The following is a 14,280-nucleotide window of genomic DNA, read 5'->3' as shown; positions in this document are numbered from 1 at the left end:
CCCTGACATCTCCTCTGTACCTACTCCCCAGTACCTTAAACCTGTGTCCTCTCGTAGCAGCCATTTCAGCCCTGGGAAAAAGCCTCCGAGAATCCACCCGATCTATACCTCTCAACATCTTGTACACCTCTATCAGGTCACCTCTCATCCTTTGTCTCTCCAAGGAGAAAAGACCGAGCTCCCTCAACCTATCCTCATAAGGCATGCCAACCAATCCAGGCAACATCCTTGTAAATCTTCTCTGCACCCTTTCAATCATTTCCACATCCCTCCTGTAATGAGGCGACCAGAACAGTACTCCAAGTGGGGTCTGACGAGGGTCTTATAAAGCTGCATCATTATCTCCTGACTCCTAAACTCAATCCCTCGATTGATGAAGGCCAGCACACCATACGTCTTCTTAACCACCTCCTCTACCTGCGAGGCCGATTTAAGAGTCCTATGGACCCAGACCCCAAGGTCCTTCTGATTCTCTACACTGCTAAGAGTCTTACCCTTGATATTATACTCCTTCATCCCATTTGACCTGCCAAAATGGACCACTGCACATTTATCCGGGGGTTGAAGTCCATCTGCCACTTCTCCACCCAGTCTTGCATCCTATCTATGTCACGCTGCAGCTTCTGACATCCCTCCAACCTATCCACAACACCACCAACCTTCGTGGCATCGGCTAACTTACCAACCCATCCCTCCACTTCCTCATCCAGGTCATTTATGAAAATGACAAACAGCAAGGGTCCCAGAACAGATCCCTGGGGCACTCCACTGGTGACCGACCTCCATTCAGAAAAAGACCCATCTACAACCACTCTCTGCCTTCTGCAGGCAAGCCAGTTCTGGATGTGCGGGTTAGGTTAATTGGCCATGCTAAATTGCCCCTTAGTGTCCTGGGATGTGTAGGTTAGAGGGATTCGCGGGGTAAATACATGGGGTTACGGGGATAGGACATGGGTGGGATTGTTGTCGGTGAAGACTTGATGGACCAAATGGCCTCTTTCTGCACTGTAGGAATTCTATGATTCTATGGATGGTAAATGCCGATTGACTGGAGTACATGACAATTATTATTATTGATTTGTATATGATGAAGATGATTTGATTTTAAACTAATCTAAGGCAGGAATAATTGATAAGAAAAACTATAATTGATCTGTTTTTGATTGTATATATCAGATTCATCAGAGAGCCTCTGTTGCTCTATTTCAGAGCTACTTAACCCTTTTGGTGATCTCCAAGCATCAGCTTGTTGTGTTTTTGGTTTGAATAAATGTTACGTCTTTATACAGAGGTATCTGCCTTGTGAGCTTTGTATTGTCTATAGTTATGACAGTACTGACCATCTCGATTTACCCCACAACAATAGGTTACTGTTTAAACAGGGAATTCCAATAAGCAATGTTGAGATTGTAATTTCGTCAAAGAACTGACTTATTGGTGACTAAACCAAAATTCTTTAAAGACAGTTTGTAAATGGTTTGTTGTTTCTCAATTTTAAAATGGATTAATTAATTAATTGCACACAAAAGGCTGAATGATTCTGAAAGAACAAAGTCAATCTGAATCGCAGAAATCCTGGTTTGATGAAAGCCTTCATTTGCCTTTATTGTTACTCCCGCATTCTCCGTTCTGTTGGATCCGGATATTCATCCCGGTTTGCCTGGAATAGCAGCAGAGCATCAGCAAAGTCACAGTCTAGAATGGAGGGAGTTATTGCCAGTGTACAATGTTGTTGAATCTACCTGTAGTACAGCCTTGCTGCTAGGTTGTAGGGCACTCCTGCAGCTCTCACTTATTTTACTGTGCTCTAATGGCCACCAAACGCAGTGGGGGTTATTTTAACCTTTATTACTGGGACAGATAAAGGGTTGTATGTACAGGATGCTACTTTACATCCTGCCCAATTTCCTTCATTTTTCATGCCATCCTATGTTGGTGGTGCGAGGTGAGGTACATTGTGAGGAGGCTCGTGTCAAGCAGAAACATCAGCATTGACCTGTAGACATGAAGGGCCTTTTCTGTGCTGTAGGTAATGTGTAAAACTGTGTATACAGCCAGGTGTAAAGAATCACTGAAGGAAGGGATCCATCACCACAACCTTCTCCGGGCAAGATGGAACGGACAATAAATGTAGCCCCGCCCACATCCCAAGAACAGTTTTTTAATGAGGTGTTTGGGGGAACTTGTATATTATTTGGTTGTTGAGTTTGCTGACATAACAGCAAGGACAACACATCTAAAATAACCCATTGGTTATGAAAAACCTTCATTAGCTGGGCCTGGGTAGCTGTCAGTAAAGCATCAGATTTTTAACCTGAGGGTCCAGGGTTCAATTCCCGTCTGGGCGATGCTTCTGGCTCCCCAGGGAACTGCAGGGGAATGTAATGAATGCACAGAAATATAAGTAGGAGTAGGCCATTCGTCCCTTTTAACCTCCTCACCCATTCATTATGATCATGGCGAATCATCCAATTCAATAGCATATTCCAGCATTCCCTGCCCGCACACCCCCCCCCCCCCCCCCCCCCCCCAGCCCATATCCCTTGATCACCTTTGTCCAAGAGATATATCTAACTCCTTCCTGAAAGCATACAGGTTTTGGCTTCAACTGCTCTGGGGAGGCATGGTGACACAGTGGTTAGCACTGCTGCCTCACAGTGCCAGGGACGCAGGCTCGATTCTGGCCTTGGGTGACTGTGTGGAGTTTGCACATTCTCCCCGTGTCTGTGTGTGTTTTCCTCCGGGTATTCCAGTTTCCTCGCACACTCCAAAGATGTGCAGGTAGGTGGATTGGCCATGCAAAATTGTTCCTCGGTGGTAGGGGGATTAGCAGGGTGAATACGGGGGGTTGAGTTTGGGCGATAGAGCCTGGGTAGGATTGTGGTTGGTGCGGACACAATGGGCCAAATAGAACATAGAACATAGAACAGTACAGCACAGAACAGGCCCTTCGGCCCACGATGTTGTGCCGAGCTTTATCTGAAACCAAGATCAAGCTATCCCACTCCCTATCATCCTGGTGTGCTCCATGTGCCTATCCAATAACCGCTTAAATGTTCCTAAAGTGTCTGACTCCACTATCACTGCAGGCAGTCCATTCCACACCCCAACCACTCTCTGCGTAAAGAACCTACCTCTGATATCCTTCCTGTATCTCCCACCACGAACCCTATAGTTATGCCCCCTTGTAATAGCTCCACCCACCCGAGGAAATAGTCTTTGAACGTTCACTCTATCTATCCCCTTCATCATTTTATAAACCTCTATTAAGTATCCCCTCAGCCTCCTCCGCTCCAGAGAGAACAGCCCTATCTCCCTCAACCTTTCCTCATAAGACTTACCCTCCAAACCAGGCAGCATCCTGGTAAATCTCCTCTGCACTCTTTCCAGCGCTTCCACATCCTTCTTATAGTGAGGTGACCAGAACTGCACACAATATTCCAAATGTGGTCTCACCAAGGTCCTGTACAGTTGCAGCATAACCCCACGGCTCTTAAGCTCCAACCCCCTGTTAATAAAAGCTAACACACTATAGGCCTTCTTCACAGCTCTATCCACTTGAGTGGCAACCTTTTGAGATCTGTGGATATGGACCCCAAGATCTCTCTGTTCCTCCACAGTCTTCAGAACCCTACCTTTGACCCTGTAATCCACATTTAAATTAGTCCTACCAAAATGAATCACCTCACATTTATCAGGGTTAAACTCCATTTGCCATTTTTCAGCCCAGCTTTGCATCCTATCTATGTCTCTTTGCAGCCTACAACAGCCCTCCACCTCATCCACTACTCCACCAATCTTGGTGTCATCAGCAAATTTACTGATCCACCCTTCAGCCCCCTCCTCTAAGTCATTAATAAAAATGGCCTCCTTTTACACTATAGGGATTTTATGATTATGTTAAAGTTAGAAGTGCTATGCAAATAAAAATTCCTAATTTTCCTCAACAAAGGACTACTTTACATTAAAGTAGCTTCTTTTCCCCACTAGCTGCTGACCACTCAGCTCCCATTCTGCCCCCCATGCTAGATGTAAATAATTCCCTCTCCTCGATACTGTCAACATAAATAAAAATATTCTTGGCTCCTCTGCCCCTGTAAAATAGAATCCCCAATGGCTTTTCCTTTCCAATTCCCTTGTATATGTTGTCACCTCTTACATCTGTCCCAGCTTTCCCGTAGCTCCATATTTGGATATTTGAAATCAGGTTTCCACCTCTGGCACTGGTCGTTATCAAAATCACAGATGGCACGCTCTGTGACCGTAGTAACTATCCCTCCTCATCTTTTTCCAGCTGTCTGCAGCCTTTCATCTGGTTTACCGCACCACCTTCATCCACCCATCACCTCTCCTTTCTTGTCCAACTGGATGGGACAGCTCTCACCTGGTTCTACTCTTATCAAGTTGTAGCCACAGAATCTGCTGCAATGGTTTTCCCTCCCTCTTCCTCACTCTTCCCTTTGTAGATCCCTAAGGAGCTGAACTCTCTTCTATTTCTTACCTACACGCTGCTTCTTGGCAACATCATCTGAAACCAGGTCAAACTCAACACCCAGACTACACCCAGCACTATCCCACCGCTACCTTTCTCAAACACTCAACCCCCAACGCGGCCTCTGATATGTTCAGTGCTCGGCTGACATCCAGTGTTTTATGAGCAGAAATCTTCTTCAATTAAATATCTGAGACTGAAATCACTGTCTTCAGCTTCTATCAACAATTCAACACCCTGGATATTCATTCCTCTCTCTGACCAGGCGGCACGGTGGCACAGTGGTTAGCACTGCTGCCACACAGCGCCAGGGACCAGGGTACAGTTCCAGCCTCGGGTGACTGTGAGGGGTTTGCATGTTCACCCTGTGTTTGTGTGGGTTTCCTCCGGGTGCTCCGGTTTTCTCCCACACTCCAGAGATGTGTAGGTTAGATGGATTAGCCGAGGTTAATGTGTGGGGATACAGGGATAGAGCAGGGAGGAGGGCCAGGCTAAGATATTCTGTGCATTGGCCCACTCAGCGCTATGCTGCCGGCCTCTCCAACGAGAATAGGCCTCACCCCGAGCTTTGTAGCGTAATTCTCGTGAGTGCACTCTGCACTGCACAGAACATGGGAGATTCATTTTGAGAATGCCGTGGGATTTACTCCAATTTTTACACGGATTCGACACTTCGAATTTTTTTGGGAGAATACCAGCCCTTATTTTTAAACTGTGTCCTTTCATAGAATCATAGAACCCTACAGTGCAGAAGGAGGCCATTCTGTCCATCGAGCCTGCACCGACAGCAATCCCACCCAGGCCCTATCCCCATAACCCCACATATTTATCCTACTAATCCCCTGACATCCCCCTAACACTAAGGGGCAATTTTAGCATGGCCAATCAACCTAACCCGCACATTTTGGAATGTGGGAGGAAATCGGAGCACCCAGAGGAAACCCACGCAGACATGGGGAGAATTGTGCAAACTCCACACAGACAGTGGCCCAAAGCCAGAATTGAACTCGGGTCCCTGGCACTGTGAGGCAGCAGTGCTCACCATTGTGTCACCATGCCTTGTTCTAGACTCTCCCACAAGGGGAAATGTCTTCTCAGCATTCACCCAGTTGAGTCCTCTCAGAATCCTATATGTTTCAATCAGATCAACTCTCTTTCTTCCAAACTCCAATGAATATAGGCCCAACCTGTGCAGCCCTTCCTCATAAGACAATCCTTCATCCAGAGGATCAGCCAATTGAATCTTCGTTGAACTGCTTCTAATGCAAATATATCCCTTCTTAAACAAGGAGACCAAAACTTTGCACGATAGTCCAGTTGCGGCCTCACGAGTGCCCTATACTTCCCTATTTTTATATTTCATTCCCCGTTGCAATGAGACTAATATTCAATTTTTCCTCTTAATTGCTTGCTGTACAGTTTTTGTAATGTATGTGCAGGGACACCCTTTGTATTGCAGCATAGTATGGTTTCTCTCTGTTTAAAAAATATTCTGCTTTATACCCTCCTCATAATTTACTTTCCTACCTGGGTGGCACAGTAGCACAGTGGTTAGCACTGCTGCTTCACAGCTCCAGGAACCTGAGTTCGATTCCCGGCTTGGGTTACTGTCTGTGAATAATTTGCACATTCTCCTCGTGTCTGCATGGGTTTCCTCTGGATACTCCGGTTTCCTCCCACAGTCCAAAGATGTGCGGGTTAGGTTGATTGGCCATACTAAGGGCGGCACGGTAGCACAGTGGTTAGCACTGCTGCTTCACAGCTCCAGGGACCTAGGTTCGATTCCCGGCTTGGGTCACTTCTGTGTGGAGTTTGCACATTCTCCTCCTGTCTGCGTGGGTTTCCTCCAGGTGCTCCAGTTTCCTCCCACAGTCCAAAGATGTGCGGGTTAGGTTGATTGGCCATGCTAAAATTGCCCTTTAGTGGCCTTAGATGCGTAGGTTAGAGGGATTAGCAGGTAAATATGTAGGGATAAGGGGGTAGGGCCTGGGTGGGATTGTGGTCGGTGCAGACTCGATGGGCCAAATGGCCTCTTTCTGCACTGTAGGGTTTCTATGTTTCTATGTTTCTAAAATTGCCCCTTAGTGTCCTGAGATGCGTAGGTTAGAAGGATTAGCAGGTAAAATGTGTGGGGATATGGGGGTAGGGCTTGGGTGGGATTGTGGTTGGTGCAGATTCGATGGGCCAGATGGCCTCTTTCTGCACTGTAGGGTTTCTATGATTCTATGATACCTATCTCTGTATCATCAGCAAATTTGGCTATGATACAGTTGATCTCTTCATCCAAGTTATTAATATAGATTGTAAATAATTGACACCTCAGCATGGACTTTTGTGACATTCCACCATTAACCTCAAATGATCCCTGTATCTGTTTCTGGGATTCTTTCCTCCATCATTGGTGGCTGTGCATTCAACTGTCTAGATCCCAATCTTTGGAATTCCCTCCCTAAACTCTCGGTCTCTCTCCCATCTCTCTCCTCCTTTAAGATGTTCCTCAATATCTAGCTGTTTGAACAAGTTTTTAATCACCTGTCTTGCTATCTCCATGTGTTGTTTGGTGTTAAAATCAGGCCTATTAATGCTTCTCTGAAGCACTTTGGAACACGTTACTGTGTTTAACAAGCTACATAAATGCAAGTTGTTGGCACTTTCCTTTCAGCACTCGCTGTAAGGAAAGCCTTTGAACTACAAAGACAATCCGGTAGATGGGCATTTATCAAAACATGACTTGTTAAACTCTAAAGTTCCTGGAATAATTAGGAAAAAGGAGATTGCAGGGGCGATTCTCCCAGCCTGCTGCACTATCAACGGGGGCTGTTTTGTGAGCTTCCCACTGGGCGTCATGGCTTCCGTGAGTCTCCAAGACCAAGATTTCCAGCGTAATCAGCTCTGCACTGGAACTCAACACGGAGCTGATTACAATATGGAAATCCCCATTTGCATTCAATTAGTAGGCCTGGCACTGAGTTCTCTGGGCCCACTAGCATCTCTCCTCCCGCCAGGAGTGGTTCACTCCAGCAGGGTTCATTCCTGCTCCCCACTAATGTGGAACAGGCAGCCCGATCCCACTGGAGGGAAGAGAGGTAATTGAGGTCTCCCCGAGGGGGTCATGGGTAAGGGGGTTGCCCCTTGGGGAGTGCCAGCTTGGCTCCCTGACACTGTCCAAGTGTAAACCAACACTGCCCAGGAGGGCATCTTGGCACTGCCCACCGTGCACGGGGCAGTGCCAAGGGGATGGGGCCGATTTGGGTGGGGCCTATTGGGGCGATCGGTGGGAGGCCCCCTCTGCTACTCTGCAAGAGGATCAGTGGCAGAGGGAGGGAGGACGTGATCGGGGCGGGGGGAGGGCGGGACTGTCCGCAGGGGAGCTCAGGATTGTCGGGGGGGATTGGGGCTGGCTGAGGGTGGGGGGGACATACGGGCTGGCCCAGGAAGGTCTGGGAGGCCAGTGATTGTGGGGTGGGGGGTTCAGAATGCCAGAAATAGGGAGTCGCAGGGCTGGCCAGCAATTGGGAGGCCAGCTATTCGGGGCCACTGCAGATGCGCCGATCTCCAAGCTGACAGATCGGCGCATGCACAATGGCCCACTTACTGCTATGCTGCCGGCCTCTCAGTGGGAATAGGCCCCGCCCCCTGATTTCCAGAGTGAATTCTGCTCGGACACTCTGTGATGCTCAGAGTGTGGAAGATTCATTCTGGAAATCACACTAAAAAAGCAGCGGGATTTACTCCCATTTTCCCACATGTTGGTGACGTAGAATTGTTTTGGGAGAATCCCAGCCTACCTTTAATGATCCTGCTGTAGGTTCCGATGTTAGCTTCCACCATCACAACAATGAAGTGTCAGAGTAGATTATATAATTGAGTAGGTCTTTGAACCCACTACTTTCCGATTTAGAAGCAAGATTTCTGCCTACTGAACTATGCTGTCATTTTAAAAAATGATCTTTGGTTTTATTTAGGACTGACCTCTTGTACAAGACACAACCAACCTACACAGCTGCTGAATCCAAAGTCATTGTTTAAAGTTTTAAAGTTTATTTATTAGTGTCATAGGTAGGCTTATATTAACAGTGCAATGAAGTTACTGTGAAAATCCCCAAGCCGCCACACTCTGGCGCCTGTTCGGGTACACTGAGGGGGAATTTAGCATGGCCAATGCACCTCACCAGCATGTCTTTGGGACTGTGGGAGGAAACCGGAGCACCCGGAGGAAACCCACACATTGAAAGGCATTGATTGTAATTGCTTGGAATAATCAGGTTACCCAATGAAATAAATATCACCAGAGGTAATTCATTTCATAGTTTATGCCCAGATTTGTTTGTACCGTTAAGAATGATCCCATTTTGTAAAACCCCAGTCATTCGAGGGCAGCAAGTGTCTATTGTGTTCGAGTAGGGCAGTAAGAATGTGGCCGTACCATCGTTTTGCACACAGTGTGCATTCATTGCTATACGTAATGCCGTCAGTTCCACAGACTGGAAGGTAGTTTTGGGTGCACCTTCCTCCAATGTGGCTGGTTGTACAATGCGGCTGTAACATCAAACAGAGTTATTGGTGACTATTGAATACTTTCACATCAACATTGTTCTGAAAAGGACGGGAAGCACAGGTGTTCTAGAATTGATAGTGAAATGTGAATAACAAGCAGTCCAGAATGGAGAGTGAAACAGAGGTATTGGCTTAAGATGCATGCACCACCAGAGGGAGTAACAGAAGATTAAAGGCATCCATCGCTTTAACAGCACATGCAGTTCTGTTTCTGAATGTTTCTTACTGTTCATAGAATCATAGAATCCCTACAGTGCAGGAAGAAGCCATTCGGCCCATCGAGTCTGCACCGACCACAACCCCACCCAGGCCCTACCCCCATATCCCTTTTTACCCGCTAATCCCTCTAACCTACACATCTCAGGACACTAAGGGGCAATTTTTGCATGGCCAGTCAACCTAACCCGCACATCTTTGGACTGTGGGAGGAAACCGGAGCACCCGGAGGAAACCCACGCAGACACGAGGAGAATGTGCAAACTCCACACAGACAGTGACCCGAGCCGGGAATCGAACCCAGGTCCCTGGAGCTGTGAAGCAGCAGTGCTAACCACTGTGCTACTGTGCCGCCCGTTCTTTAATGTTTCCTTTCCAAAACCTTTACCATGGCAATGAGGCTGGTAAAATTATAAAACAATACTTTCAGCTCCTTCTGGAAGGTCAACTTTGTGGAGACTGCATTTTATATTAGGGATTTGGTGAACATGTCGAGCCCAATGATGGCAATCTAGGTTAGTGAGTGGGCCACAAGATTGAAGTCAGGCTTGTTCACTAACCATGAATATGGTTAAATGCATTTAATACACACTGAATATTTCATATTGAATTATAGAAAATGCTTGATCATTAATTAAAAGAACTATGATCAACTTCAAATGGTAAAACAAAATAAATATTTGCACTTTGGACACAGAGGGAGCACACGGCTCTCACAGTCAATGTGTGCAACCAGCATGCACCTCACCTCACTTACCCTTGCCTTACGTGCGGATCCCTTCAGTCAGACAAGTAGGAAAAAAAAACTACACGGACGGAAATCAGCAGAATTTGGCGACACTGAGCGTAGGCAACAATCAACAAAATGTCTCCAGGGCCGCCCTCTGAACCCAGATGGGCTTCATGAGGCCCCGGGGCTGGAGGCTGCCCACTTCTACTATAGTCTGTTGTTAGACTCACACAGCTCCAGCTCAGGGTTAGCAACGCAGAGGCCTGCACAGAGTACACACACACTGATCTCACAAAAATTACCATTCAAACTCCAAAAAAATATATTTTGGATCCTAACAGAAAAGTTTCCTTGGACAGGAGTGCAATCCTGGATCCTTGATTAAACACCATCACTGCACCGCTGATCGAGGTGGTGTTTTAGATGCCGAATCTATCACTTTTTGATGAGCACTCTGAACCATCACCTGTTTTCCCACAGTGGCAGAAGTGACCATGACATTTTGAAGGTGCAATGGCAGGTTTTGCAAGCATAGATGTCAAGAGGAAGACTTTACTTCTCCATTATGGAGGTGAGAAATTGGAAGATATTTTTGACTCACTTTCATTCAGGCAAAATGACTCTGGTTCGGTTAAAAATGCACTTTCATACCCAAGATAAACAATTGTCTATCAACCTACGAAACAAAGGTTTAAAGTTTATTTATTAGAGTCACAAGTAGACTTAATGCAATGAAGTTACTGTGAAAATCCCCTAGTCGCCATACTCTGGTGCCTGTTCGGGTACACTGAGGGAGAATTCAGCATGGCCAATGCACCTAACCAGCACATCTTTTGGACTGTGGGAGGAAACTGGAGCACCCGGAGGAAACCCACCCAGACACAGGGAAAACATGCAGACTCCACACAGACTGTGACCCAAGCCGAGAATTGAACCCAGATCCTTGGAGCTGTGAGGCAGCAGTGCTAACCACTGTGCCACCGCGCCACCAATGAGACAAAAGCTACAGAAGTTGATGCTGCCAACAGTAAATTGCCACACTCCAACTTCAACTCCTGTGAACACTGTTGGTCCCTCATGTGTCAGGAGACCACCTGAAAAGCAGCAACAGCAGTCTCACAAATACAATTATGGATTGTCCAAATTGGCAGTGCTTACCACACCACAACAGAAAGTCCAGTTGCTGGCAAAGAGTGTAAAGCTTGTGGAAAACTCAACTTTGCTCCTGCTTACCACTCATCAGCAACCTCGCCTAGTGAGACCAATGGCAACATAAGGGTTCCACATACATGCACCACAGTGAAAGGGTGAGAATACGCAGTAATGTCGAGGTGAACGGCCCACAATATACTTTTTGTGCCCTCTTTTGGACACAGTAACCAGCCACATGTGACTGTGAGCCACACTGGCTGCTTGGAAGTTGATAGAATCACAGAAAGAGGTCACTTGACCAGCTGGAAATGAGGCACTCAGCCTAATCCCACTCTCCAGCACCTGGTCTGGAACTCTGCAGGGAGTGGCATAGCAGGTACATCCCCAGACACCTTTCCATTCAGCTGAGGGTTTCTGCCTCTGCTGCCCTTTCAGGCAATAAGTTCCAGATCTCTACCATCCTCTGGGTGAATCCTCTAATCTTTCTACCAATCTAAAGCAGAATTATACCTACTCTCTCTCCATAGATGCTGCCAGACCTGTTGAACTTTTACCATTTTTCACCATTTTCTGATTTTACTTTAAAGCTATGCTCCAAAGTCACTGATCTCTCCGCTAAAGTAAACAAGCCCTTCCTATCCACCCTATTCAGGCTCTTCACAATTTTGTACAAAAGTCCTTCACTTTTTCTACACCTCACAACTTTTTTCCATTGTGAATTTCTTTATCTTGTTTGACCTCCCCAAATACATAATCTCACACTTTTCCAGGTTGGATTCCATTTGTCATTTTCCTGCCCATCTGACCAGTACATTAATACCTTCCTGCAGGTTACTGCTATTTTGTGTTGTCTGCATACCCCCTACATTAATGTTGAAATCATTCATATATATCACAAAAAACAGGAGACCTAGTGCTGATGCTGCAGAACCCCACTCGAAACAGCTTTCCATCTCAAAAAACACCCGTCAAAAATTACCTTCTGTTTCCTGCAACTGAACCAATTTTGTATCCATATGTATCTACATATTTATTTGTATAGATGCTCTCGTAGAAACAGGTACATCAGTCAATGTCATGGGAGACATGTTGTTCAGGACTGTCTCACTTTCGGAAACCAGTCAATCTCATTTAGACGCCACAACAAATTCTGAATTCTATGTTATATCGAGAGAAAACGACAGGCTTCTCAATTTCCACATAGTGACAGATTGTTAAATGGTTGTATTCTCATGCAGTTCCTATGCAGACTAGCCACACTCTTGAGTTGTATGCTGACTGCTTCACTGCTATCAGCAAACTGAAAAGTGTTACATGCAAGCTGCATGTAGACCCTAATGTGCTCCCATGTGCTGGGGGGTAGGTGGTAGTCATGATGTGGAGATGCCGGCGTTGGACTGGGGTAAACACAGTAAGAAGTTTAACAACAGTTACATTGTACATTGCAAGTTACATTGCAAGAACAACAGGTACATTGGGGGAACTATGCAGACGCTGCGACAACGGATGAATGAACACCGCTCGACAATCACCAGGCAAGACTGTTCTCTTCCTGTTGGGGAGCACTTCAGCGGTCACGAGCATTCGGCCTCTGATATTCGGGTAAGCGTTTTCCAAGGCGGCCTTCGCGACACACGACAGCGCAGAGTCGCTGAGCAGAAACTGATAGCCAAGTTCTGCACACATGAGGACGGCCTCAACCGGGATATTGGGTTCATGTCACACTATTTGTAGCCCCCACAGTTGCCTGGACCTGCAGAGTTTCACTGGCTGTCTTGTCTGGAGACAATACACATCTTTTTAGCCTGTCTTGATGCTCTCTCCACTCACATTGTTTTGTTTTTTAAAGACTTGATTAGTTGTAAGTATTCGCATTCCAACCATTATTCATGTAAATTGAGTTTGTGTCTTTATAAACTCTGTTTGTGAACAGAATTCCCACTCACCTGAAGAAGGGGCTTGGAGCTCCGAAAGCTTGTGTGGCTTTTGCTACCAAATAAACCTGTTGGACTTTAACCTGGTGTTGTTAAACTTCTTACTGGGGGGTAGGTACAGGGGAGATGTTAGGGGTAAGTTTTTCACACAGAGGGTGGTGGGCAAGTGGAATCGGCTGCCGTCAGTGGTGGTGGAGGCGAACTCAATCGGGTCTTTTAAGAGACTCCTGGATGAGTACATGGAGCTTAATAGGATGGAGGGTTATAGGTAGGTCTAGAAGGTAGGGATGTGTTCGGCACAACTTGTGGGCCGAAGGGCCTGTTTGTGCTGTAGTTTTTCTATGTTCTATGTTCTATGTACACATCACCATAGTCAAATACTATTTCATGTCAGAAAAGATACAGAGAAGGACCTTAGTGCTCACTTGACCTTGACATAATTTGAGAAAGTTGTGGCTGAGCATACCCTGGCGTCTCACCCATACAAGTCATCAAGAAACCCTAGGGCAAGAACAAGATTCGAATCTGCGTTGAAATGCAATGACCAAACAAAATCGTACAACAAGAAAGACATGATGCTGTCAACTAATATCATACAGATAGTGAATGATGCTAAACACTTTGCTAAGCCTGATCTCAATGCAGGCTATCATCAAATCCAACTTGCAGAGAATCAAGCTTTATTACAGTGTTCTCCACTCACGGTGGACTTTTTCGACGCCAGAGGCTCAACTTTGGTGTCAACTCAGCTGAGGTACTTCAGTACATGGTTCAGTCTGTACGGCAAGAACGTGAAGGCATGCTGAATATTAGTGATGACATTCTCATCTATGGTTGCTATGAAAATGAATTTGCGACATGTCAACATGCATGTTTACAACATCTTAGAGAACGCAACCTCGTCTTGAACAAAGATACGTTCACATTCAATGAAAGCCAAATTTAATTCTTCAATCATGGGTTCAACAGTGAAAGAGTATCACCTGATCCACAGAAAGTTAAAGCTGCTGCAAACACTACAGATCTAACAACCGTATTGGAAGTCCACAGGATGCTCGGGTTCAACTCAGACTGTAGTTGCTTCATTCCTGACTTTGCTACATTGACTGTGCCCCACCGCTATCTCCACCATGCAATCTGACAAAGGAGGCCATCAAGTGAGAGTGGGCTAAATTGCCAAACTGGCTGTAAACCCAATC

General features: G+C 46.1%; 1 protein-coding gene across 1 annotated transcript in view; it reads right to left on the bottom strand.

Annotated features, from left to right (window-relative positions):
- Window positions 1–1,547: 1,547 nt before the first annotated feature.
- The window catches only part of LOC144494817 (serine protease inhibitor Kazal-type 1-like), a 50,018-nt gene continuing 37,285 nt past the window's right edge, over window positions 1,548–14,280 (bottom strand). Inside the window, exons 3-4 of the mRNA XM_078214200.1 lie at window positions 8,919–9,031; window positions 1,548–1,660 (exon numbers count right to left, since the gene is read on the bottom strand). Coding sequence (XP_078070326.1) covers window positions 1,594–1,660; window positions 8,919–9,031 — 180 coding nt within the window. The 3' untranslated portion in view covers window positions 1,548–1,593. The remainder of the gene's footprint in view (window positions 1,661–8,918; window positions 9,032–14,280) is intronic.

This window comes from Mustelus asterias, chromosome 6 (genome assembly GCF_964213995.1).
Source record: "Mustelus asterias chromosome 6, sMusAst1.hap1.1, whole genome shotgun sequence".
Lineage (NCBI taxonomy): Eukaryota > Metazoa > Chordata > Chondrichthyes > Carcharhiniformes > Triakidae > Mustelus > Mustelus asterias.
The sequence above is the reverse complement of the archived record's forward strand: the minus strand, read 5'-3'. Positions and strand labels throughout refer to the sequence as shown.